Source organism: Heterodontus francisci, chromosome 5, assembly GCF_036365525.1.
Source record: "Heterodontus francisci isolate sHetFra1 chromosome 5, sHetFra1.hap1, whole genome shotgun sequence".
Lineage (NCBI taxonomy): Eukaryota > Metazoa > Chordata > Chondrichthyes > Heterodontiformes > Heterodontidae > Heterodontus > Heterodontus francisci.
In genome coordinates this window covers 90148791-90172541 of record NC_090375.1, presented here as the reverse complement: position 1 = coordinate 90172541, position 23751 = coordinate 90148791, and the positions used below count along the sequence as shown (strand labels likewise).

Here is a 23751-nt window from a genome sequence, read left to right as displayed (position 1 = left end):
AGAGAGATCGACCATTGACATGCTGTTCTCCCTTCGTCAGATACAGGAGAAATGCCGCGAACAACAGATGCCCCTCTACATTGCTTTCATTGATCTCACCAAAGCCTTTGACCTCGTCAGCAGACGTGGTCTCTTCAGGCTACTAGAAAAGATTGGATGCCCACCAAAGCTACTAAGTATCATCACCTCATTCCATGACAATATGAAAGGCACAATTCAACATGGCGGCACCTCATCAGACCCCTTTCCTATCCTGAGTGGCGTGAAACAGGGCTGTGTTCTCGTACCCACACTTTTTGGGATTTTCTTCTCCCTGCTGCTCTCACTTGCGTTCAAGTCTTCTGAAGAAGTAATTTTCCTCCACACAAGATCAGGGGGCAGGTTGTTCAACCTTGCCCGTCTAACAGCAAAGTCCAAAGTACGGAAAGTCCTCATCAGGGAACTCCTCTTTGCTGACGATGCTGCTTTAACATCTCACACTGAAGAATGCCTGCAGAGTCTCATCGACATGTATGCGGCTGCCTGCAATGAATTTGGCCTAACCATCAGCCTCAAGAAAACGAACATCATGGGGCAGGACGTCAGAAATGCTCCATCCATCAATATTGGCGACCACGCTCTGGAAGTGGTTCAAGAGTTCACCTACCTAGGCTCAACTATCACCAGTAACCTGTCTCTAGATGCAGAAATCAACAAGCACATGGGAAAGGCTTCCACTGCTATGTCCAGACTGGCAAGAGAGTGTGGGAAAATGGCGCACTGACATGGAACACAAAAGTCTGAGTGTATCAAGCCTGTGTCCTCAGTACCTTGCTCTATGGCAGCGAGGCCTGGACAACGTATGTCAGCCAAGAGCGACGTCTCAATTCATTCCATCTTCGCTGCCTCCGGAGAATACTTGGCATCAGGTGGCAGGACCGTATCTCCAACACAGAAGTCCTCGAGGCGGCAAACATCCCCAGCTTATACACACTACTGAGTCAGCGGCGCTTGAGATGGCTTGGCCATGTGAGCCGCATGGAAGATGGCAGGATCCCCAAAGACACATTGTACAGCTAGCTCGTCACTGTTATCAGACCCACCGGCCGTCCATGTCTCCGCTTTAAAGACGTCTGCAAACGCGACATGAAATCCTGTGACATTGATCACAAGTCGTGGGAGTCAGTTGCCAGCGTTCGCCAGAGCTGGCGCGCAGCCATAAATGCGGGGTAAAGTGTGGCGAGTTGAAAAGACTTAGCAGTTGGCAGGAAAAAAGACAAAAGTGCAAGGGGAGAGCCAACTGTGTAACAGCCCCGACAAACAAATTTTTCTGCAGCACCTGTGGAAGAGCCTGTCACTCTAGAATTGGCCTTTATAGCCACTCCAGGCGCTGCTCCACACACCACTGACCACCTCCAGGCGCTTACCCATTGTCCCTCGAGATAAGGAGGCCAAAGAAAAAATACAACCCCCACTAATGCTTTTTGCCCCTTAGTGTTTCTCAGCTGTACCCATACAAATTCCACATCGTCAGAGCTAATACCTTTCCTCACTATTCCTCTTAAACCAGCAATGCAACTCCACCGCCTTTTGCTTTTTGTCTGTCCTTCCTAAATACTGAATATCCCTGGATGTTCATTTCCCATCCCTGGTCACCTTGCAGCCATGTCTCCGTAATCCTGACTATATCATACCCGTTTACATCTATTTGCGCGATTAATTCATCTAATTTATTGCGAATGCTCCGCGCGTTAAGGCACAAAGCCTTCAGGCTTGTCTTTTTAACATTACTTGTCCCCTTCCCACTACTTTTCACTGTGGCCCTGTTTGATTCTGGCCCTGGATTTCTCTGCCTATCACTTTTCTTATTCCTCTTACTGTCTTTTGTTCTTGTCTTTGATCCTCCCTCCTCTGACTCCTTGCAAAGGTTCCCATCCCCCTGCCATTTTAGTTTAAACTTTCCCCAACCACTTTAGCAAATACTCCCCCTCCCCCTAGGACATCAGTCCCAGTCCCAACTCCCCCAGAACCGGTCCCAATGCCCCAGGAATCCAACCCCCCGCCCCTCCCCCCACACCATCTCTTCAGCCACATATTCATCCGATATATCCTGCTATTTCTACTCTGACTAGCACGTGGCACTGGTAGTTATCCTGAGATTACTACCTTTGAGATTTTACTTTTCAACTTACTTCCTAGCTCCCTTTATTCTGCTTTTAGGACCTTATCCTTTTTTTTACATATGTCATTTGTACCAATGTGTACCACGACCACTGGCTGTTCACCCTCCCCCTTCAGAATGTCCTGTACCCGCTCTGAAACATCCTTGACCCTAGCACCAGGAGGCAACATATCATCCTGGAGTCTCTTTTGCGGCCACAGAAATGTCTATCTATTGTCCTTACAATTGAATCCCCTATAACTATTGCATTTCCACACTTTTTACTCCTCCCCTGTGCAGCAGAGCCAACCGTGTTGCAACAAATTGGGCTGCTGCTGCTTTCCCGAGAGGCCATTCCCCCAACAGTATCCAAAGCAGTACATCTGTTTTGCCGGGGAATAGCCACAGGAGATTCCTGAACTGCCTGCCTAGTCCTCCTGCTCTGCCTGGTGGTCACCCATTCCCCTCCTGCCTGTGGGGTCTGAGCCTGCAGTGTGACCACCTCTCTATATGTGCTATTCACGATACTCTCCGCCTGGTGGATGCTCCACAGTGTCCCCAGCTTCGAAACCCGGGCTTCCAGGAGCTACAGCTGGATACATTTCCTGCACACATGCTGGTCCCGGGCACTGGAAATGTTCCCGGCTTCCGACATGGAGCACACCACGGCTTTGAGCTCTCCTGCCATGATTTAACCTTTTAAATTAAATTAAATCTTCTGGAAGATCTTAATGTCCAATAATATCAGTTACTCTAGAGCCCTTCTTCCCTGGTCCTTGTTACTACAGAACTCCCTAAAAAAAACACTTTTCTTACCCGAGATACTTACCCAACTATTTAGAGCTAATCCCTAACAGCAGTGACTCACCAATCAATCACCTTGCAGCTCTCCTGTGACGTCAATGTTGCCATTTTTTTCCAAAACTCTGGCGCGCTGCCTCTGCACTTTTAAACTCTGCCGGTCTTGCTCAGTCTCGCTCCTTCCCGCTGCCACTGCACTTTTAAACTCTGCCGGTCTCGCTCAGTCTCGCTCCTTCCCGCTGCCACTGCACTTTTAAACTCTGCCGGTCTCGCTCAGTCTCGCTCCTTCCTGCTGCCACTGCACTTTTAAACTGTGCCAGTCTCGCTCCGTCTCAGCCAAGTGCAGTTTGAATGCCTTACATGTCTGATTCTACAACATTATCTGATCGATTTTTTCATAGTTTAAAAAAAAATCTTTACCTTGACCTACTTGCAAGTAATACATTGATGAGTTGCTCCCTTAACCTCATCTCTACAGATTAAGCTTCTTTAATCCTTCCTCACTAATCCTCTTTACATTTGGGATCATTCTGGTCACTCTGCACCTTCTCAAAATAGCAATATCCTTTCTGAAGCATGACTATCAAAACTGTAAATAGCTATCCAAGTCTGACCCAACTAGTACATTATAAAACCTTAGCAGAACTTCTGCTGCCTTGTAGTCTACTTTTCTGGTTTGCATCTCAAAACTCTATTTGCTTTTAAAAGCTTTGTGCAAATGGTCTGGACACTAATTAGAAATAATAAATATTTTTTCTTTGGTCAGGTCATCAAGAAGCTAAAGTGGCTCTCCAATCCGAACCTCCTCCTAGTTCTATGCTGGCTGTTTCCTATTAAACTATTGCACTATCGGTACTGTTCTAGTCTAAATAGAATGACTAAATACGTTATTTTACTAATATAACAATTGTTATTGAAATATTTCAAATGTTTCCCAAAGATAAATTAAATGCAGTGACTTATGTAGGTAAACATAATAGCAATTCTGTGCGAGCAACATCTCACATAACAAAAATGAGTTGAATGGTCAGTTTTTTTTTTATATAGCATTGGTTCAGGTACCAATGTTAGGAGATCTTAAGGTCCAATCTGCCTTTTCAAGTGTTGTTAAGCTCTCATCCAAAGGATGGCACTTCCTCAGTACTTTTCTGAAGCTTCAGCCTAGTTTATATACTCCTAGTGTGGGCCTTGAATCCAAAACTTTTTGACCCAGAGCCAAGAGTACTGCAAACTGTGCTAGTGAATACCGCCGTTTATATAAAGCTAATGGTCTTGTTACAATACTGAGTGCCTGATTGTGTTCGACAGTATTTGCAATGTTTACCTGTAGTTTCCTCTCAGCCCAATTTTTAATATTTTCTATAGCATTCCCTCCAATTTCCTGTAGGCTTTATCAGAATAATTTTCCTCCTTATTTCCATTTTAATGGCTTTATTTATCCATTTGTGTAATTACTTGTTAGTTACACTTGCTCATCTTGCATTTTGTTATAGTTTTAAAAGTCGGCTATTTTTCCCTCTACCAACATCAGCAATACATCCTGTTTAATATATTTTATTTAGGCCCTCATTCCATTCTGGTTCTCCCTGGAGGTGATTCCCAGATTATCTCAAATTTGATCTTATAATGGCCATTTGGACTAAAGGTTCTGCTACTTTAAAAAAAAACTATGAATATTGTTCTGATTGCAAGAACAAGATCTCGATGCAAGATCTCCCATTATCTCATGATACAGTCTTGTACCTTATTTACTAGTTCTGGTTCTATCCATATACTTCCATTAAAGTATTCCCAGTTTATACTGGGTTGGGTGAAGTCACAATTACTATACTCTTAGTTGAAATTATATAATTTACATATAACTTTATCTAATTGTATGAAATGCTGACATCTTGCTTGACATTCCCTGCAGGTCTGTAACAAGCCCCAATTGCTAACCCAGTCCTCCATCTGCTGGTTAGCTTTGTTAGTTTGTTTCGCTTGTTGCTCTTACTAGAGATACTATTTTTAATCACTAACTTACAAATTATTCTGAACATATAAAGCTCACCTTCTATTATCTATACCTTTCTTGAACAACCTATATTCCTCCATATCTGGCAATTCTGAAGGCATCATAATTCTGGTCAAACTCATAAGATCAAACAGTAACATTTATTTATTACAGAAAATATAACCAGAGGGTGCAATCTAGCCCTGGCATCACTACTTCCTTACTCAGCTAGGCCACAAATTGCATTGCTTCTGCCTAGATATCAATTACAGGCTCCAATTCACTCTGCACAAGCTTTAAACCCTACCTTCATCAAGTACTCAGCATATATAACTCGAATTCTGTCACTCCCAGTGCAACTTTCACATCATTCAGAAGCAACAGAACATTTCAGCAATGGTACAAAATTTGCTTAAAAATATTGTAAATTTCTTATTCACTATAAATTACATGGCTATAGGAATTGAATAAGCAATATCCAAATTTGATGATGCCAAAATGAACATCATGGCAAAACACTGCAGAAAGGCATTGTTTTCGAGATGGGCAGATAAAAGGCTAATGCAGTTCAATGTAACAAAAAGTAAGGTAATATACTTTGGAAGTAAGAGTAGGGAGAGGAAATACACCTTAAATGGTAAGATTTAAATACAGCAGAGTTGTAGAGACCTAATGTTCTGATGAAGGGACATCGAACTGAAATGTTAACTCTTGTTTCTCTCTGCAGATGCTGCCACCTGCTGAGTATTTCTAGAATTGTGTTTTATTCCAGATTTCCAACAGCCACAGTATTTTGCTCTAGCATTCAGTGAAAGTTCAATTTGCCAGAAAACATACATTGATCATATCCCCTTTTCTGCCCAAGTATCATGAAAACACAATTTTACAACATAAATTAGAATGATGTATAATCAACTTCATATTCCAGCTAGAATTAAGCTGGTCGCAATAGTGTTTTCTTAATTGATGCATGAATGTTTTGGTCATGACCTATACCTCAGAAGTAAATTAATGTCCAGGTCAATAACACTCTTTTTTTTTTTTGAATACTTTGAATCACATTTACAGTCCTGGATGGTAAGCCAATGAATGTGAAATTTATTACTCTGCTAAATGACACCTAGAAAGCTCAAGATACTCATGAAATATCTGGCTCTATTCACTGGTGAGGTAAATTACACAAGCTATTTACCAAAACTGCATCTTTTTCTATTTGGGTTGAGCTGAAAAAACTTAAGAATTTTATTTAAAACATGGTGAAAGTATTCTGAAGTTACTAAGTCAGTCATTTTTTTTTATAGGTGTACGAAGTAGACACATTGGGCTTGATTTTACCAGCCATTTGGAGATGTGCTGGGAGGCGGGAAAGCTGACAAAATGGCACGGGAGTGTGATGCGTGGTGTTCCTGTCATCTTCTCGCTGCCATACCATTTTGCCAGTGGCGAGAAAGGTGGCAGACAGCTCGCCTGCCTGGAGCCTAATTGAACCACTTAAGTGGCCAATTAAGAGATTTTTCTCACCTCAGCTGGCATTTTATCAGTGCTTGGTTGGGGTGGGGGTCCTTCTGCCATATGTGAAGATGCCAGGTAAGCCCTGGTGGCCTCTAGGACGGGGGTGCCTGCTTTCCGGGCGCTCTTTAGCCCAAGGACAGCCCCCCATGGGAGCAATGGCTGCCTCCAAGGCAATGCTGCCAGCGTCCCCCACTCTCCCCCTGGGTCCTGACTGGCCCTGGCGCTCCCAGACCTGCCTTCGATGTGCCCTCATCCTGCAGGTGCAGCCCAGCAGCGGCTACCACTAGTGGCGGCGCTGCTGAGCTGCCGGCCCATTGATTGGCCGGCAGCTCTTAAGGGATGGCAGCCACTTATTGGCTACTGCCGACAAGATGTGGCCCCCAGTCCTGCTGACTGCCGAAGTGGGTTTGCTCCCCACTTACAGCCCTGGTGGCGGGACCTTGCTGGCTCCATAAAATCTAGCCCATTGATTTCAAAACGTAGTCCATGCTTGATGGACAACTAATTTGAGGTTTGTGGTGAAGTACTAATTAAACAGATTCAACAAATCAGTATTCAGACAGAGCTCCACATGAAAACTCTTAATTTCTTGTAGAGCTGGGGAATAAAAACTAAAATAAAAGCAAAATACTGCGGATGCTGGAAATCTGAAATAAAAATAAGAAATGCTGGCAATACTCAAAAATACAAATAAATAAATAAAGGCTGTTCAACATTTAAGTACAAAACATAATTTAGTTGTTTTGCAATAAATGGGAATTCATTTTATTTTACTTTGCATTACACCATGTGGGCTATTATAAATTAATGAATAAATGATAGGATTCTTACTCAGAAGGAAGTAACTTACCTTATTGTCAGTTCAAATATCTCTGTAAGTTTGTCATGAAGCAGGTTTGACTGGAAGAAGAGGTAAATTTGTTTATTTTTCTCAATAAATCGCAACACAAACAACTGTTTAGTCTGATATAAAAATACAATATTTTTCAACCAGTCATGTTTTTTAGATGAGCCCTAATCCTGGAGTTTTACAATGTCATTTTTTTTTTAAAAGAAAGATGACTGCCAGGCAAATTAAATAATGTTGAGTAGTACTGCAGCAGACAACTTTAGTGATTATTCAAGAGTTATATCACTACAAACAACCATTTAAAATACATATACAATGATCCTTTGGGCTCAGATAGCAGTTAAAATCTAATTGGAGTATTTCAGGTCTGAAGTTTTATGTCCAGGATACCCTATGAAAAACATTCCACACTATACTGCATTTATACTAGTTTAATAACTGCCATCTTGGAAAAAGAAATCATCTCTCAATGCCTCTCCACTACCCCTGGGAAAAAGGAAAAATGCAAAAATGCTTTCAGTTGGAAAAAACCTAGCATTTGTGTTCTGCCATAAACACTAACCTGACCTAATGGAAGGAAATCTGTAGCTGTTCCATTACCATTAAGTTACCAATAGTTACACTGCAAGAGCGGTTTGGCCTCACCTTGGATTCACATTGAGCTGCAATCTCCTCAAATGGTGCTTTCTGAAACTTTTCAATTACTTGACGCCGCTTTTCTCTTTCTTGTTCTTCAAGATTTTGGCTTTCTGTTTTACAGAGACATTAAAAAGAGTGGGAATCCCATCCTTGTTAAAATAATAAGAATCTTACAAAATTCATACCATAAAAGTTGTATTATAAATGTGCTACTTCTCATTAATTTGGTTGCAGATCAACTAAAGTGGCAGGCTGGTAAGTGGATAATGTTCTGTCAGCTTTAGTCCATGAATCGAAACAACAATGTCCCAGAACCCAATCAAAATACTGACATGCATTGTAATTACTTATATGCACCCACTGGTGAAAATCTCATTCTCTCTAGCAGTAGATGGAGGCTGGAAAGTAGATTTAACATATGTGAACCTGAAATACAATCCCTGTGTATTCTATGTGCACATGGAGCATGTGACTGCATGTACAATGCTGGTCTGAGTTTTGGACTTGTTATGTGTCTTGGATGGCAGGAGAAACTAACAGGTGAAATGAATGTGTGCCTAATTTTGAAGGATGTTATTCATCCTTGTGATTTAGATTACACATGGGAGAGATGGTGGCTTGTGAAGTGGCAAATATTGGCACTGGGCAGAAATAGTTATGGTTGTAGAGCTATAGGCTGGAATTTTACGCCACCCCAGCAAGCTGGATGGTGGCGGGGAGGTGGCATAAAATTGAGTGGGAGGCTCCGGGAGGCCTTCCCGACCCGCTCACACCTCCGCCCCACTTTACTTAGGGTGGCTGGGTGAGGGGGGGTGGGGGGAGAACAGGCTGCCTGCCCCAGGCCGATCAAGGCCCTTAAGTGGCTACTTAAGGGCCTTCGCCCGCCTCCACAGGGATTTTACCTGTGGCAGGCAGGGATCCTGGAGCCAGGAAAGGCTGCCCGGTGAATGTTGTCAGTCTCTCCACGCCCCGGGGGGGGCCCTGACAAACGGGTACAGCATGCCCGATTAAGGGCCACCCTGCTTCCCCAACCACCTTTAGGACCCCAGATGCCTCCCCCCTTCCCCCCAAACAACCACCCTTGCCTCGCCGGGGACCTACCGATTACCCCGGCGAGGCAACCCAAACTTACCTGCAGTCCTGGCTCTATATCCTCGGCTGGGCTGCAGTCCCAGCAGTGGCCACCGCTCCTGGATGCGCTGCTGGGACTATGCGCTGCTGGGACTATGAGCTGCCAGCCCAATGATTGGCCAGCAGCTCAATGAGACGGGGCTTCCTCCCTCAAGCAGGTGGAAGTCCCGACTTGAAACAATTAAAGCCCAGGGACCCGTAAAATGCAGGACGGATCCCCGGGCTAGGCGGAAGCAGGTTCGCCACCGACTTTTACTTTGGTGGCTGGCTCCCGTCCACCAGAGGTAAAATCTAGCCCATAGTATCAATGAAACACCATCATTCCAGACATGAGGGCTAAATAGGCATCAGTCATTCTAGTACACATTAATATAAAATTTATGGTTACTTGTCCAGCACTGTCAGCAGATTTTTACATCACTAAACCAAAGTTTGAAATTTAAATAATTCACTTGTATATTATACATTTATCTCTCACTCACAATGAAAAGCATCACTGTCTGGTATTCAAGCACTTATCAAGACAAGTTCCACATTACTATGCTACCTTACTAATGCTGGACAAAACTACAAGTTAGAAGCAACGTATAATCACTGTTGCCTTGCCCCCTCCCTATCTCTGCTATCTCATCTCCTCAAGCCCCTCAACCCTCAGATTTCTGCACTCATCTAATTCTGGTCTCTTGAGCATTCCTGATTTTAATTGCTCCACAATTGGTGGTTGTGCCTTCTGCTGCCTAGGCCCTAAATTCTGGAATTCCCTCCCTAACCCTCTCTGCCTCTCTTTCCTGCTTTAAGATAGTCCTTAAAACCTACCTCTTTGGCCAAGCTTTTGCCCATCTGTCCTGGTATCACCTTAAGTGGCTCAGTGTCAAATATTGTTTTAAGTGCTCATTAGCACCTTTGATGCAGATGAGCAACAAACTATTTAGCAACAGGAATTTATGAAAATAGGAACTATTTCTGGATTATTACACTATGCGGCTGAAAGGATGGGTAATAATTAAGTGCAAGGCCTTTCTACAAACTGATGATTTTTGTTAAGAGTATTATAAATTAAATACTGCATGGAATTTGTTAAAGTATTGTGCAAACTGGTCTTAATTTAACAAGAGCAAAAACACCAAAAAAACTCAAGGAGGCCCAATTTTAACTTCCTCAAAACCCATTCACTTACAAGAGAGTTAAAATCAGGGCCACGGGGCTGGATTTTACGACAGGCGGACGCGAGCTGGCCACCGACGTAAAAGTCGGTGGCGAACCCTCAAACGCCCAGCCCAGGAATGCAACCTGCATTTTACGGATTCCTAGGCTGTTCAGAGGTGGGACTTCCACTCGCTTGAGGGAGTAAGTCCTGCCTCAATGAGCTGCTGGCCAATCACTGCGCCGGCAGCTCTCAGTCCCAGTAGTGTCACCGGGAGAGGTGGCCACTGCTGGGACTGCAGCCCCATTGTGCCCGATTGTTAGACCACTCCCTCTCCCCACCCCCCCACACCCCCCCAGTGCGCTGGAAGGCCGGCAGGTATTGCTGGCAGCCTTTCATGCTCCCGGATGCCCGCTTGCCACGGGTAAAATACCCATGGAGGCGGGGCAAAGGCCCTTAAGTAGCCGTTAAACTGTCATTTAAGGGCCTCTATTGGCCTGGGGCGGGTGGCCCGCTTCTTGCTCTCTCCCCGCGGCCCATGTAAAGTGGGGCGGAGACGGGAGCAGGTTGGGGTGGCCTTCCCGAGCCTCCTGCTCCGTTTTATGCCACGCTCCCACCCCCTGCCACCTTCCGGCTTGCTGGGGTGGTGTAAAATTCCAGCCACTGTCTTTTATGGAGAATCAGGAATCAAACTCAACTGTATACTTATGACACTTATTCCTCCCCCATCATCATACTGCATGGTACCCTGCTACTGTTTTACTTGTTTGAATCCAACTTGTTACCCATACCTATGGTTTTCTTTAGAGTTTCAAATGTGATTTCTTCAACCATCTTCATCTGTGGAAATTAAAACAAGCATTGAAGTTGATTGTCAGTACATAGATGTATTTTATTGGCTGGTTTATATTGCATTCTGACAATTTCAGCCATGGTAACTATTCATACACAAAACTGTGGATTGATGGATGCAGCTCTAATCTCCTATGCCATGGAATTGCCCATCTCAGCCATGTGGGGAGAGGGGGAAAAAATGGAGGGAGACTAGTCAAACAGGTTACTCGCATGACCCTCTAGCAGCCATCTTAAGAGGAGCATGGGCTTAGGATAAGGAAATTGCATGACCCACAAAGAGGAGGGGAAAAAAGTTGAAGGTAACATAAGTCAGATCCACCTCAGAAAAATGAAATCTCATCAGATAGATATTTCAGTGATGAAACAATACTAGACAAAACATTTACCATACTGGGAAGCAAATTTCAAAATAGCAGAGGTGCATTTTAAAGACTGATGTAAGAACAGCCACTTCACAAATATACTGCATGTTTTAGGATTTCGCATCATGTTCAGCATCAGGTGCTCTGCATGTATATACTATATAAATAGAGCCTTTCATAAAACATTTTATTACACATATTAGATTTCCTTTTTCTTGCAGCAAAAATCCCATATAAAATACACCTCAACAAAAACTAAATGCATGGTTCCTACAGATACAGGCTATATGGCGAGATACACTGAACTTACCAGAAAAAGTATTCATATTATATGGAATAAAGGAGACTTTTTCCATCAAGTAGCACAACTGGCAGAAGGCCATGAAGAGTCTTACCATCTACAGGATCTGTAAAGCAAAAGCTTTTGTTACCTTATCCTGTTGTATACTGACACCAAGGAGGTCAACTTGGATTGATACAGTGTCAACAATGCTCTTTCTTCTGGATATTCTGTCTTCATCTAAAAATAACAATAAGCAAAGGAAACAAAAGTTTACTTTTTTGTAAGAAGCAATTATTTATAAAAATTATCAGCTAAAATATGTAGATATATTGGAGGGATGATCCTTTACGATCCAAAGTATAAAACCCTAAAAAAAGTAAAATGCCCAGCTTTGACACTGTTGTAGTTTAGATGCAAGAGCACAGTGTCCCAGTTTACATAATAGTTGGGGATCACATCCTGTTAAGATGCGTTACCCTTGGTTACTCCATTTAGGTTTAAAATAAATATAACAAAATGCTTCAATATTCCAAGTGCAATAAAACCTTCTACAGGGTGAGCTTACAAAGCATATCAAAGCCTTGATCATCAGAACACACAACACAGCATGGTATTAATTATTTCAAGCAAAGTAGATCTCTCTGCTTTTTTGAGGAGGGGATAGTCAGAAGGCAAGAAAACTGGTTTAAAAACTATGAACACCAGATATACAGAAAACTGCATACACTACCACAAGCTGGGCTTGGTTAGGCCACACAAAAGCAATGCATTTCAACCCACATAGCCAAATAGAACGTTCAAAGTTAGCACTTTCAAATAATAAAATGCACCATTGCTTTGGTGCTTGCTGGTCCCCTTTTCTTTTAACCACCCCCAATCCAACCAGCCAAAATGGGAGATCATCACAAGAGAGGTTTTAGAAGTCACATTTATGGATGATTGAAATATCTAATAATTTATCAATACTGATTGCACAGAAAAGCTCATCAGAGGTGCATCAGTGAATAAAACAGTAAAGGTTAGCATTACAAACTCACTTCTTGGGAACCTATATATCCTATTGGACAGTAGACTTAAAATTTCACTTAAAGGAGTAAACCTCTACAGCTAGTTTACAAAGCACGTACTTTGATACCAGTAGAAAACACTGCTGCTGACATCAATACTGTAAAACCACTTCCTCAAAACCTGTTTACTGTGGAGTAATAAAGAAAACTACTTTGAACCTGTGCTGGGGGGAGGGGTGGGGTGGGGGGCAGTGGTGTAGTGCAGAAAGCGAAGAGTGCAAGAAACTGTGTATGTAAGAAATAGTAACAATCTTGAATAACTTTGGAACTTGTGGTTGAGACTTGCAAAAACTATCCAACACGGGCATCAACAGTTTAGATGAGATGCGGTGCTATTTACTGTAACCAGTTGTACAGAAACTTGACCAAACTACCCAGCATGCTTTGCAAGGTGAAGAGACTTTTCAAAGTAAAATGACAATGTTAAATGCTACAAGCTGACTTTTCACAGGTAAGGGTAAAACAAGACTTTGAAGCGGTGTTAAATCACTATGCTTGCTGAAATGCAAAGTTAATTAGTGTGTAGAACCCTAGTATGGTTTCAATAGTATCACAGAGAATTTAGATTGGATTAACCATTATGAACAGCTTTGAGCATAAATGATTGGTATCAGGCAAATACAAACAAGGAAGGTCTGAAAGTTAGTTTATAAATCAGAGACAAAATGTTTCGAGAATGTTGTGGAAAACAGCCTAGGTTGAGACAAGGGAAGATAATGTAAAAGCTTGGTTGATCAAAGACAAAAGGCATGTGTGAAAGCTCTAGATGCTCGTGGGGGAATGGGTAACGTAAAGGTGGGCTTTAACATCATGGTTCAAAGAACTCAATGCTCCATTTGAATAATTCATATTAGAAAAACTTTTACTGGACAGTGAGGTCCTGTCAGTGTGGCATTCTGTCTGCTATTGACAGAAAAGTATAAAAAGTGGTCGTTAAAGGAACCTCATTGCTGCAGTCAGAAGGAAGACTGATCTGGTCAGTCACTAGAGACTGCAATGACCGCTTATGGGCGGTTGTATGTATAATTTCTTGTACCATATTTTGAACATTTTATTGTATGTGCTAAGTAATCCATAGTATTGTATTGTATTGCATTGCACATTTTGATGTCTGGGTGACCTAATAAATATCTGGGTTGGATATTGAAATGTAAGTGTTTTCCATTATTCTCATAATTCTCACATTTGAGCAAAAGCAAATAGATTGAAGTCTTACCCAAGTAAGGAATAATGGCACACTCAAATCCTAAAGGGAAAATTATGGACAAAACAGTTATTAAATATGTTGTAGGGAAGTTGCCTCCAAAATAGAGGTGGGTATGGGTTAGTCCTAGAGGCTGTGTCCCCACTTGGACACAAAGAATGTGACAGGGGAGAAACACCTCCTGGAGGGGTGGGTACCATTTGGATAATGGTACACCAGAGGCAGGCTAAAAGAATAGGAATAAGTTAAAGAGACCCAAAGCAAACGTTAAAACTTCTTCTTTGGCCTCCTTGTCTCGAGAGACAATGGGTAAGCGCCTAGAGGTGGTCAGTGGTTTGTGGAGCAGCGCCTGGTGTGGCTATAAAGGCCAATTCTAGTGATTAAAACTGCTGAGAGAGAGAAAAAAGACAACATATTCTGTTTTTAAGGAAAAGGCAACTGGTCATGTGTGTCATGTTTGTTTCAGCTTGTGTGAAACTATGTGCAAATTCATGGAAGGTACAGCATTTATTTTATTTCAAAGTCTGTTTTTTTTAAAAATCTGTGCGTCGGCTCTACCCACCATTCTATGCACAGGACTAAAAATTGTCTTGCCTTGGATGTTGTTTTAAGTTTGTTGATTGTTGTATGTTGAGTCATGTTTTTGATTTTGAACTGGTTGAAACTCAAATTTTTCCTAGGGTTCAGGACCTGAGAATTGCACAAAATTTGGCACTTTGAGATCATAACTTGTTACAGGGATCCATATTTCTAAGTTGTATAGAAATATAAAAATGTGCATGTGATTATTGAGCATGTTCATTTCAATTTAAGATTGTGCACTCAGAATTGGGATTAAAAATACATTTTGACTATTTTACTTGTGGGTCTGTAGAAAGTAAGATGCCCAGTGAAAAATGTAAATGCGAGAGTTGTGAGCATGGTCTAAAGGGATATGGAATTGGTGTTGGGATGTTGAAATGTTGAGGCAGGTGATTATAGCAGTTCCTGAGGGTGAACTGAGAAAAGGACTGGGACTCTTGACTAGATTTTCAGTGTTCCCTTCACTCTTTTCATTACGCTGTTACACCTTTCCCATATACCAGATAAATGTTTAGTTTTTTAGTTTACTTTAGAGATACAGCACTGAAACAGGCCCTGCGGCCCACTGAGTCTGTGCCCACCATCAACCACCCATTCATACTAATCCTACACTAATCCCATATCCCTACCACATCCCCACCTGTCCCTATATTTCCCTACCACCTACCTATACTAGGAGCAATTTATAATGGCCAACTAACCTATCAACCTGCAAGTCTTTGGCATGTGGGAGGAAACCGGAGCACCCGGAGGAAACCCACGCAGACACAGGGAGAACTTGCAAACTCCACACAGGCAGTACCCAGAATTGAACCCGGGTCGCTGGAGCTGTGAGGCTGCGGTGCTAACCACTGCGCAGCAGGTAACAGGTCTGGGTTAGGACACACACAGCAGTTTGAGATTTTGAAACAGTATAGAATGGAATAACGTAGACAACATCAGGAATCGAAATAAAAGCAAAATACTGTGGATGCTGGAAATCTGAAATAAAAACAAGAAATGCTGGAACCACTCAGCAGGTCTGGCAGCATCTGTGGAAAGAGAAGCAGAGTTAACGTTTCGGGTCAGTGACCCTTCTTCAGTATTTTGTATCAGGAATTGAAAATTGGTTTTAAGGGAGACAAAGAATAAATTAATCTAATGGAATAAAGCAGCAGTGGGAAAGATTCTGTCCCCTTATCTACTGTTTAAAAACTGCAAGGTTGCAGTGTTGCCTCCAAGAAGCTGGTGTGAAATGTTTCAGAGCTCACAAGCTGTGGGAACTCCACCCTCTAACTCTTATTGTGTTGGATTGTTGAAGGCTTTATTTAACTGTGGAAGCTAACTTTTTCTTGTGTTTTATTACAGTCATTTGGAATGGCGCCTGAAAAACAGGAAAAAATTTAGGCAATTTATCTTTTCTTTTTGAAGCATGTGCTATTCTGTCCTGTGTTAAGTTAATTACCATTGGTCTGAATAATATTGGAATTATTAAGGTTAACTAACCCATTAAGTTGTGAAAACCCAACTTTCATTACAGCCACAGTGAAAGTCTGGTTATGATATTGAAGTATGTGAGAGTCTTTAGCTCCAGATATGAAGCTTCCACTTAAATTGGCAGATTTGAATTTCTTAAATGATTTAATTACCAAATTGGAATTTGGGACATTTGAGGTGATTCTGCTTGTTTAATCATCTTGATTTTTTATTACAATCTTGGGTTGAAAACCTCTTAAAAATGCTAAATAGTTTGGAAACAATTGAAGTTCAATCTAAAATGCTGTCTTCTTTGATGTGAATGTATTTCCTTTGAATCACAGAATTGTTACAGCACAGGAGGCAGCCATTTGGCCCATCGTGTCTGCATTGTCTCTCCGAAAGAGCATATCACCCAATGCCATTCCCCTGGCTTCTCCACGTAATCCGGCACATTCTTCTTTTACATATAACAGTTTAGTTCCCTTGTGAATGCTTCAACTGAACCTGTCTCCACCACACTCTTAGGCAGCGCATTCTAGAGCTTAACTACTCACTGCGTAAATAAGTTTTCATGCCGCTTTTGCTGGTCTTCCCCATTACTTTAAATCTGTGCCTTCTCATTCTCGATCCTTTCACAAGTGGGAACAGTTTCGAGTCAAAGAGTAGAGTCATAGAGTAATTTATGGCACAGAAGAAGGCCATTCGCCCCGTCAAGTCCATGCCCGCGCTCCAAGGAGCTATGCTGTCAGTCCCACTCCCGGGCTCAATCCCCATAGCCCCGCAAGTCTATTTCTCTCAGGCGGCCATCCAACTTCCTCTTGAAGTCATTGATCATCTCTTCTTTCACCACCCCTGTGGGCAGTGAGTTCCATGTCATTGGCACAAATAGAGGTAAATGGGTATGATCCAATTGCCATTATGGAAACGAGGCTACAGGGTGACCAAAACTGGGAACTGAATATTCAAGGATATTCGACATTTAGGAAGGACAGGAAAAAAGGAAAAGGAGATGGTGTTGCACTGATAATAAGGGATGGGATCAGTTCATTAGCAAGGGAGGATTTCAGATCGGAAGAACAAAACGTGGAATCTTTTTGGGTGGAGCTAAGAAACAGCAAGCGGCAGCAAAGATTAGTAGGAGTCGTTTATAAGCCACCAAACAGTAGTGGTAGTGTGCGGCATGGTATTAATCAGGAGATTAGAGAAGCATGTAGCATGTTTCTCCCTATCTGCAATGTCCAGACACCTCATGATTTTGAGTACCTCTATCAAATCACCTCTCAGCCTTCTCCTCTCCAAGGAAAACAGTCCCAACTTCTCCAATCTATCTTCATAATTGAAGTGATAATGGGCTGGATTTCGTGTTCCTGTTGTGGCTTCCAGCGGCGGACCTGAGCGTGGGCACTGTTGCCACTTGTCACATGCACACTGGACCAAATGCAATCATGTGGCATGCGGCCAATTATAATAACGGAGGCGTGGGGGGGCTGGGATTCGAGTTGCCGAATGCAGTGGGTCGGGTGACGCTGGAGCAGATGCTGATGCTGTATTTAAAGCCCTACCAGCCCTGCTCTTATTGCTGCCTTAGTGTCATTTGCTGTTTACTACTGAAACCGGTGGAGTGACTCCTGGACCTCCCACCCCTGACAAGGAAACTGCAGTATGGCACATCCAAGACAACCAGCAACCCCACAGTGAGAATCCCCCTTGAAATTTTCCTCCAAGCTGCAAGGGAAAGGCGAGAGGTCTTCTTCCCCAGTGACAGCAAGAAAAGGTCCTCCCACATAACCAAGCAAGCCTGGATGGAGGTCAGCAGCATGGGGTCACCCCCTCTCCCAATCCCCAGTTCACGGGTCCAGTGCAGGAGAAGAGTCAAAGACCGCATGCGGATTGCCAAGGTGAATGCTACCTACCACTCTCCTTTTTGAGGATTGCATGTGGCTACATGGGAGGTAGGCATCAGCTTGTCCTGCCAGGTGCATGGCAACATCTCAGCTGCAGGCTATCTTTTTTTGACAGCTCACCCCATTACCTTCCCTGAGAGCTGATGTGGGGGATGAGCCATATTGGAAACCCCAGCATTGCACAAGGTGCTTTCACTAGTACACCTGGCCTGTTGCTCTTCCTTTGAAGTATGGCAATCTCCCTTTTTCCACCAGCAGGACAAGCAGGCTCATAACAGGGAGATCTTGCGGACTGGCGGACCAATTGCAGACGTAGGACCTCTCTCGGCAGCTGAGAATGAAGCACTGGAGTTGACGGGCAGCCGCTCAATAGTGGAGTGTGGGACTGAAGTCTCTGCACAAGACAGTGAGTCTTTCATCGGCATCCAACACACTTCTGGAGATCCACATCAAGCATGAATATCATGATGAGATCTGGAATGCCGAACCCATACATGTTTGTGCTCTCTCATTCAGGTCGGTGTCAAGAGATTCAATCCAAAGGGGGACAGCAGTCAATGTCTGAGGAGCAGTCAGAAGATGCATTGTCACATGACTCTCCTGCAGCTTCCACCAGTGCAGATACTTTCACCTCATGTTTATGTTCAGCTTTAGAATCAGGGTCACATGCTAGTGAGAGCACACCCGTCTGAGCAGCTGGCTGAAGCTGAGACAGCCAAGACCTCTGACAGTTGGAGGACTACGGGTGGCCAGGCCCCTGCTGAGCCCCAGGCTGATGACGAGCCTCTGGTGTCGACAGCACAGGGCCTGTTGCAGTTGCAGAGAGGGGTAAGGCAACATCTGGCGGTGATGCCAGAGGCCATGCACGGCCATGAGCAGATGATGGAGGAGTCCATCCATGCCATGAGTGCTGCCATGTCCATAGAGAGTTTGGCGATCCTCATGAAGAGCCAAATCCCAGATATGCACAGAGCTGCACACCACTGCCTTGGCCATGAGCTCAACGCAGCTGTGACAAGGTGAGAGGAGAAGGCGTCTGGAGTCTTCTCTGGTCAGCAGGGAGGTTCAAGAGAGCCTTAAAAGGGAGGAGGAAAAGCTGACCTCCACAGCTGGGGGCTCCCCTCAGGGCACTCTGAGCATGGACAGCAGCTCCTCAGCCCTTCCGCCAGTGACCCCAGCTCCAGTAGCCACAACGCCCGGAGAGTCCTGCACCTATGCAGGAAACCCTCAGGCAGTTTGGGCCTTCCAGACCTCAGGCAGCCAGGGGACGCCCAAAGTTGTCTAGTCCAAGGGGCAGCATGATCAGCAGCCTGCCTCCAGACCAGCTGCTACTGCAGGAGTCACACCTTATAGAATCATTCGAAGACATATAAAGAAAACTACCTAGACGCACATGGGGATTCATGGGTGTTTGAAATTTGCCATTGTTGTCAGTTATAATTTTTTTTCCACTTTTGAAGTTAACATTCAATGTGGAAAATTTTCATTCCTTCATGCCTTAGTTGTGAGATGCTGACTTCACAGTTCTCCTTTAGTGGACTGCCAGTATAGGCACAGCCCTCCATTGGTAAGCATCTCTGATGTTCCAATATGCACGGTTAGGATGGGCGCTAGGCACGGAACCCCAATAGAAAGGAGGCGACAGACTGAATGCTTTTAGGTAAGTCTTAACTGCTTTCATTCAGAGGCCATCAAGCCATCAGAAGCCGGTACCTATGAGATTGCCTCTTGCATCCTGGCTTCCCTCCATCGGAAGCGCTGCATCACGCCATGGGGATCCACAAAGACAAAGACAAGTCTCTGCTACTCCTCTTGGCTTACGAGCTGATGGCCCTCAGTGCCCATCCTTGCTGATAGCCAACCCTCTCACCCAGCAGCAGGGCCACTCGTGCCAACCACCCAAGACCAAGCCCACCCAAGAACCAAGCGCTCCCATACAGAGCATACAGTACTACAGGCTGACGATAGCCTCCACTCCCCCCTCTTCTATCCAATACTGTTCCTGGCTGCCTTCCCATCGCGACAGAGGCCGCCCGTCGCCCACTTAATTCCAAGCCCCCCATTGAATCACTTTCAATTACATGCAGATGTATTAAAACTAACTGTTCGATAATTCAAATGGCAGTCCCTTTGCGTTGAGGCAACACCGCCTTTGCCTTCCCGCGCTGACTAAATCCGGAACAGATGCCACGAAAAGAGGAGGTGGCATTGCGCTGTTGATTAAGGAGTCAATTACTGCAGTAAGGAAGGATGATATCTGAGAAGGTTCCTCTAATGAGGCCATATGGGTAGAACTTAAAAACAAAAAGGGGGCAATCACTTGGCTGGGAGTGTACTACAGGCCTCCAAACAGTCAGGCAGTAGTAGAGGAGCAGATATGTAGGCAAATCTCAGAGAGGTGCAAAAATAATAGGGTAATAATAGTAGGGGATTTCAACTTCCCATATATTAGAGGGGATAGTATTAGTGCAAAAAGGTTAATGGGGGCAGAATTCTTCAAGTGCATTCAGGAGAGCTTTTTGAGCCAGCACATACAGAGTCCTACAAGACGAGATGCAGTACTGGACCTAATCCTAGGGAATGAAGCCAGACAAGTGGGAGAAGTGGCAGTGGGGGAGCATTTCAGGGATAGTGACCATAACTTTAAGATTTAAGGTAGTTTTGGAAAAGGACATAGAGGGACCGGAAATAAGAGTACTGAATTGCAGGAAGGCAGATTTCAATATGATAAAACAGGATCTGGCCAAAGTGAACTGGGAGCAGCTTCTTATAGGAAAGTCTACATCAGATGAGTGGGAATCATTTAGAAGGGAAATTGTGAGGGTCCAGGTGCAGCTTATTCCTGTAAAGGTGAAGAGTAGGACCAACAGAACAAGGGATGTCAAGGGATATAGAGGATTGGATAAGAAAAAAAAGGAGGCGTATGGCAGATTCAGAGTGCTGAAAACAGCAGAGGCCCTAGAGGAGTACAGAAAGTGTAGGGGAATACTTAAAAAAAGTAATTAGGAGAGCGAAGAGGGGGCATGAAAAATCACTGGCAGACAAGATAAAGGAAAATCCCAAGGTGTTTTATGAGTATGTTAGGGGCAAGAGGATAACCAGGGAAAAAGTGGGGCCCATTAGGGATCACAGAGGCAATCTGTGTGTGGAGCCTGAGGACATAGGGGAGGTTTTGAACGATTACTTTTTATCTGTGTTCACTATGGAGAGGGACGAATGTAAGTGTAGTGATCAGGGAGGAGGATTGTGATATACTTGAACAAATTAGTATTGTTAAGGAGGAAGTATTGGCTGTATTAGCGGGCTTAAAGGTGGATAAATCCCCAGGCCCAGATGAGATGTATCCCAGGCTGCTATGTGAGGCAAGGGAGGAGACAGCGGGGGCTCTGTCACAAATTTGCAGCTCCTCTCTGGCCACAGGAGAGGTACCAGAGGATTGGAGGACAGTGAATGTGGTACCATTATTCAAGAAGGGTAGCAGGGATAAACCAGGTAATTACAGGCCAGTGAGTCTAACATAAGTGGTCGGGAAATTATTGGAAAAAATTCTGAGAGACAGGATTAATCTCCACTTGGAGAGGCAGGGATTAATCAGAGATAGTCAGCATGGCTTTGTCAGGGGGAGATCGTGTCTAACAAATTTGATTGAATTTTTTGAGGAGGTAACAAGATGTGTAGATGAGGGTAAAGCAGTTGATGTAGTCTACATGGACTTCAGTAAGGCTTTTGATAAGGTCCCGCATGGGAGATTGGTTAAGAAAGTAAGAGCCCATGGGATCCAGGGTAATTTGGCAAATTGGATTCAACATTGGCTTAGCGGAAGGAGACAGAGGGTGATGGTAGAGGGTTGTTTTTGTGAATGGAGGCCTGTGACCAGTGGGGTACCGCAGGGATTGGTGCTGGGACCCTTATTGTTTACAGTGTACATTAATGATTTAGACGTGAATATAAGAGGTATGATCACTAAGTTCGCAGATGACACGAAAATTGGTGGTGTCGTAAATAATGAGGAGGAAAGCCTCAGACTACAGAACGATATAGATGGGCTGGTAAGATGGGCGGAGCAGTGGCAAATGGAGTTTAACCCTGAGAAGTGTGAGGTGATGCACTTTGGGAGGACCAACAAGGCAAGGGCATATACAATGGATGGTAGGACCCTGGGGAGTACAGGGGGTCAGAGGGACCTTGGGGTGCTTGTCCATAGATCACTGAAGGCAGCAGCACAGGTAGATAAGGGGGTTAGGAAGGCATACGGGATACTTGCCTTTATTAGCCGAGACATAGAATATAAGAGCAGGGAGGTTATGATGGAGCTGTATAAAACGCTGGTTAGGCCACAGCTGGAGTACTGTGTATAGTTCCGGTCACCACATTATAGGAAGGATGTGATTGCAATGGAGAGGATGCAGAGGAGATTCACCAGGATGTTGCTTGGGCTGCAGCATTTCAGTTATGAAGACAGACTGGATAGGCTGGGCTTGTTTTCCTTGGAGCTGAGAAGGCTGAGGGGGGACCTGATTGAGGTATACAAAATTATGAGGGGCATTGATAGGATACACAGTAAGAAACTTTTTCCCTTAGCGGAGAGGTCAATAACTAGGGGGCATAGATTTAAGGTAAGGGGCAGAAGGTTTAGAGGGGAGTTGAGGAAAAGATTTTTCACCCAGAGGGTGGTTGGAATCTGGAACACACTGCTTGAAGAGGTGGTAGAGGCAGGAACACTCATGACATTCAAGAAGTATTTAGGTGAACTCTTGTAACGCCATAACATACAAGGCTACAGGCCAAGTGCGAGGAAATGGGATTAGTTAGGACGGGTGCTTGATGGTTGGTGCAGGCACGTTGAGCCGAAGGGCCTGTTTCTGTGCTGTAAAACTCTATGACTATATGATGTCAAATTTCCTGGGGATGCGTCCATTGTTATTCTCTGGCGCGCCCCCCCCCCACCCCCCCCGCCCCCATGCATCCATTCCCACTCCACATGGCCTCACTAAGTCCAGTCCAACGTTACTAATGACCTTTGTTGCTTTCAAATCTTGAGGTTAAATATGTACAAGTTTAAAAGGTTCCAAGACTTGGGGAAACAGTTTAAAACGGTTCTTAGACCAAGGGAAAAAAATGACATGAAGTGACACCATTGCATGCATCTGAGAAGCTCCAAGTTATCACAATTAAAGATTTGGGTCTTTTTATTCTAGAAAAGAAAAGACCTTGGGGAGGGATTTGACTAACGTTTTTAAAATAATGTAGATTAGACTGTGTTCATGTGGATACATTATTTGGATTAGATTAAAAAAAGGGAGAACCATGGGGTAATAGATATGCTAGCATAGAATTAAGGTGGACATATTTTCCTTTATGCAAAAGGTTTCTGGAAAAAGTTGTTAACTCGTACAAGGAATGTGGTTTTGCTGCAAGCACAAAAATAAACTGGATGAGTTCCTGGCTGAGGTTGAAAAGGGTAAAAGAATGTTGGATGATGTGCCTCATGGTCACCGTGGCCTCCTGGAACTCTTTATCATCACCTTCGGGGGTCTAGAGGAATTTCTCAGAAGTCTCTATTAAAAACTAACCAGGCCAATTCAGGAGAAAATATGTTTTTGTCTCTCTCAGGTTATTCACAATTAGAACAATACCATCACAGAAAATGCAATATGCCTTGAACATATTCTGGATTTAGAATATTCTGACTCCTAATTATGTGCACTTGTACCCTTTTTCCATGCCATATCAGAAGGTGTATGTAAAGTGAAAGCACTATATGAAAATTTATGCTGATGGCATCTTGCAAATGCTTGGTACACAATGCAAGATACCTTTCGGAAT

General features: G+C 43.8%; 1 protein-coding gene across 8 annotated transcripts in view; it reads right to left on the bottom strand.

Annotated features, from left to right (window-relative positions):
• The window catches only part of LOC137369955 (protein EFR3 homolog A-like), a 325373-nt gene that overhangs the window by 9593 nt on the left and 292029 nt on the right, over positions 1 to 23751 (bottom strand). For all 8 annotated transcript variants that reach the window (XM_068031744.1, XM_068031747.1, XM_068031748.1 and 5 more), the window contains 4 exons: positions 11859 to 11947; positions 11002 to 11050; positions 7942 to 8045; positions 7297 to 7346 (listed from right to left, as the gene is read on the bottom strand). In XM_068031744.1, coding sequence (XP_067887845.1) covers positions 7297 to 7346; positions 7942 to 8045; positions 11002 to 11050; positions 11859 to 11947 — 292 coding nt within the window. The remainder of the gene's footprint in view (positions 1 to 7296; positions 7347 to 7941; positions 8046 to 11001; positions 11051 to 11858; positions 11948 to 23751) is intronic.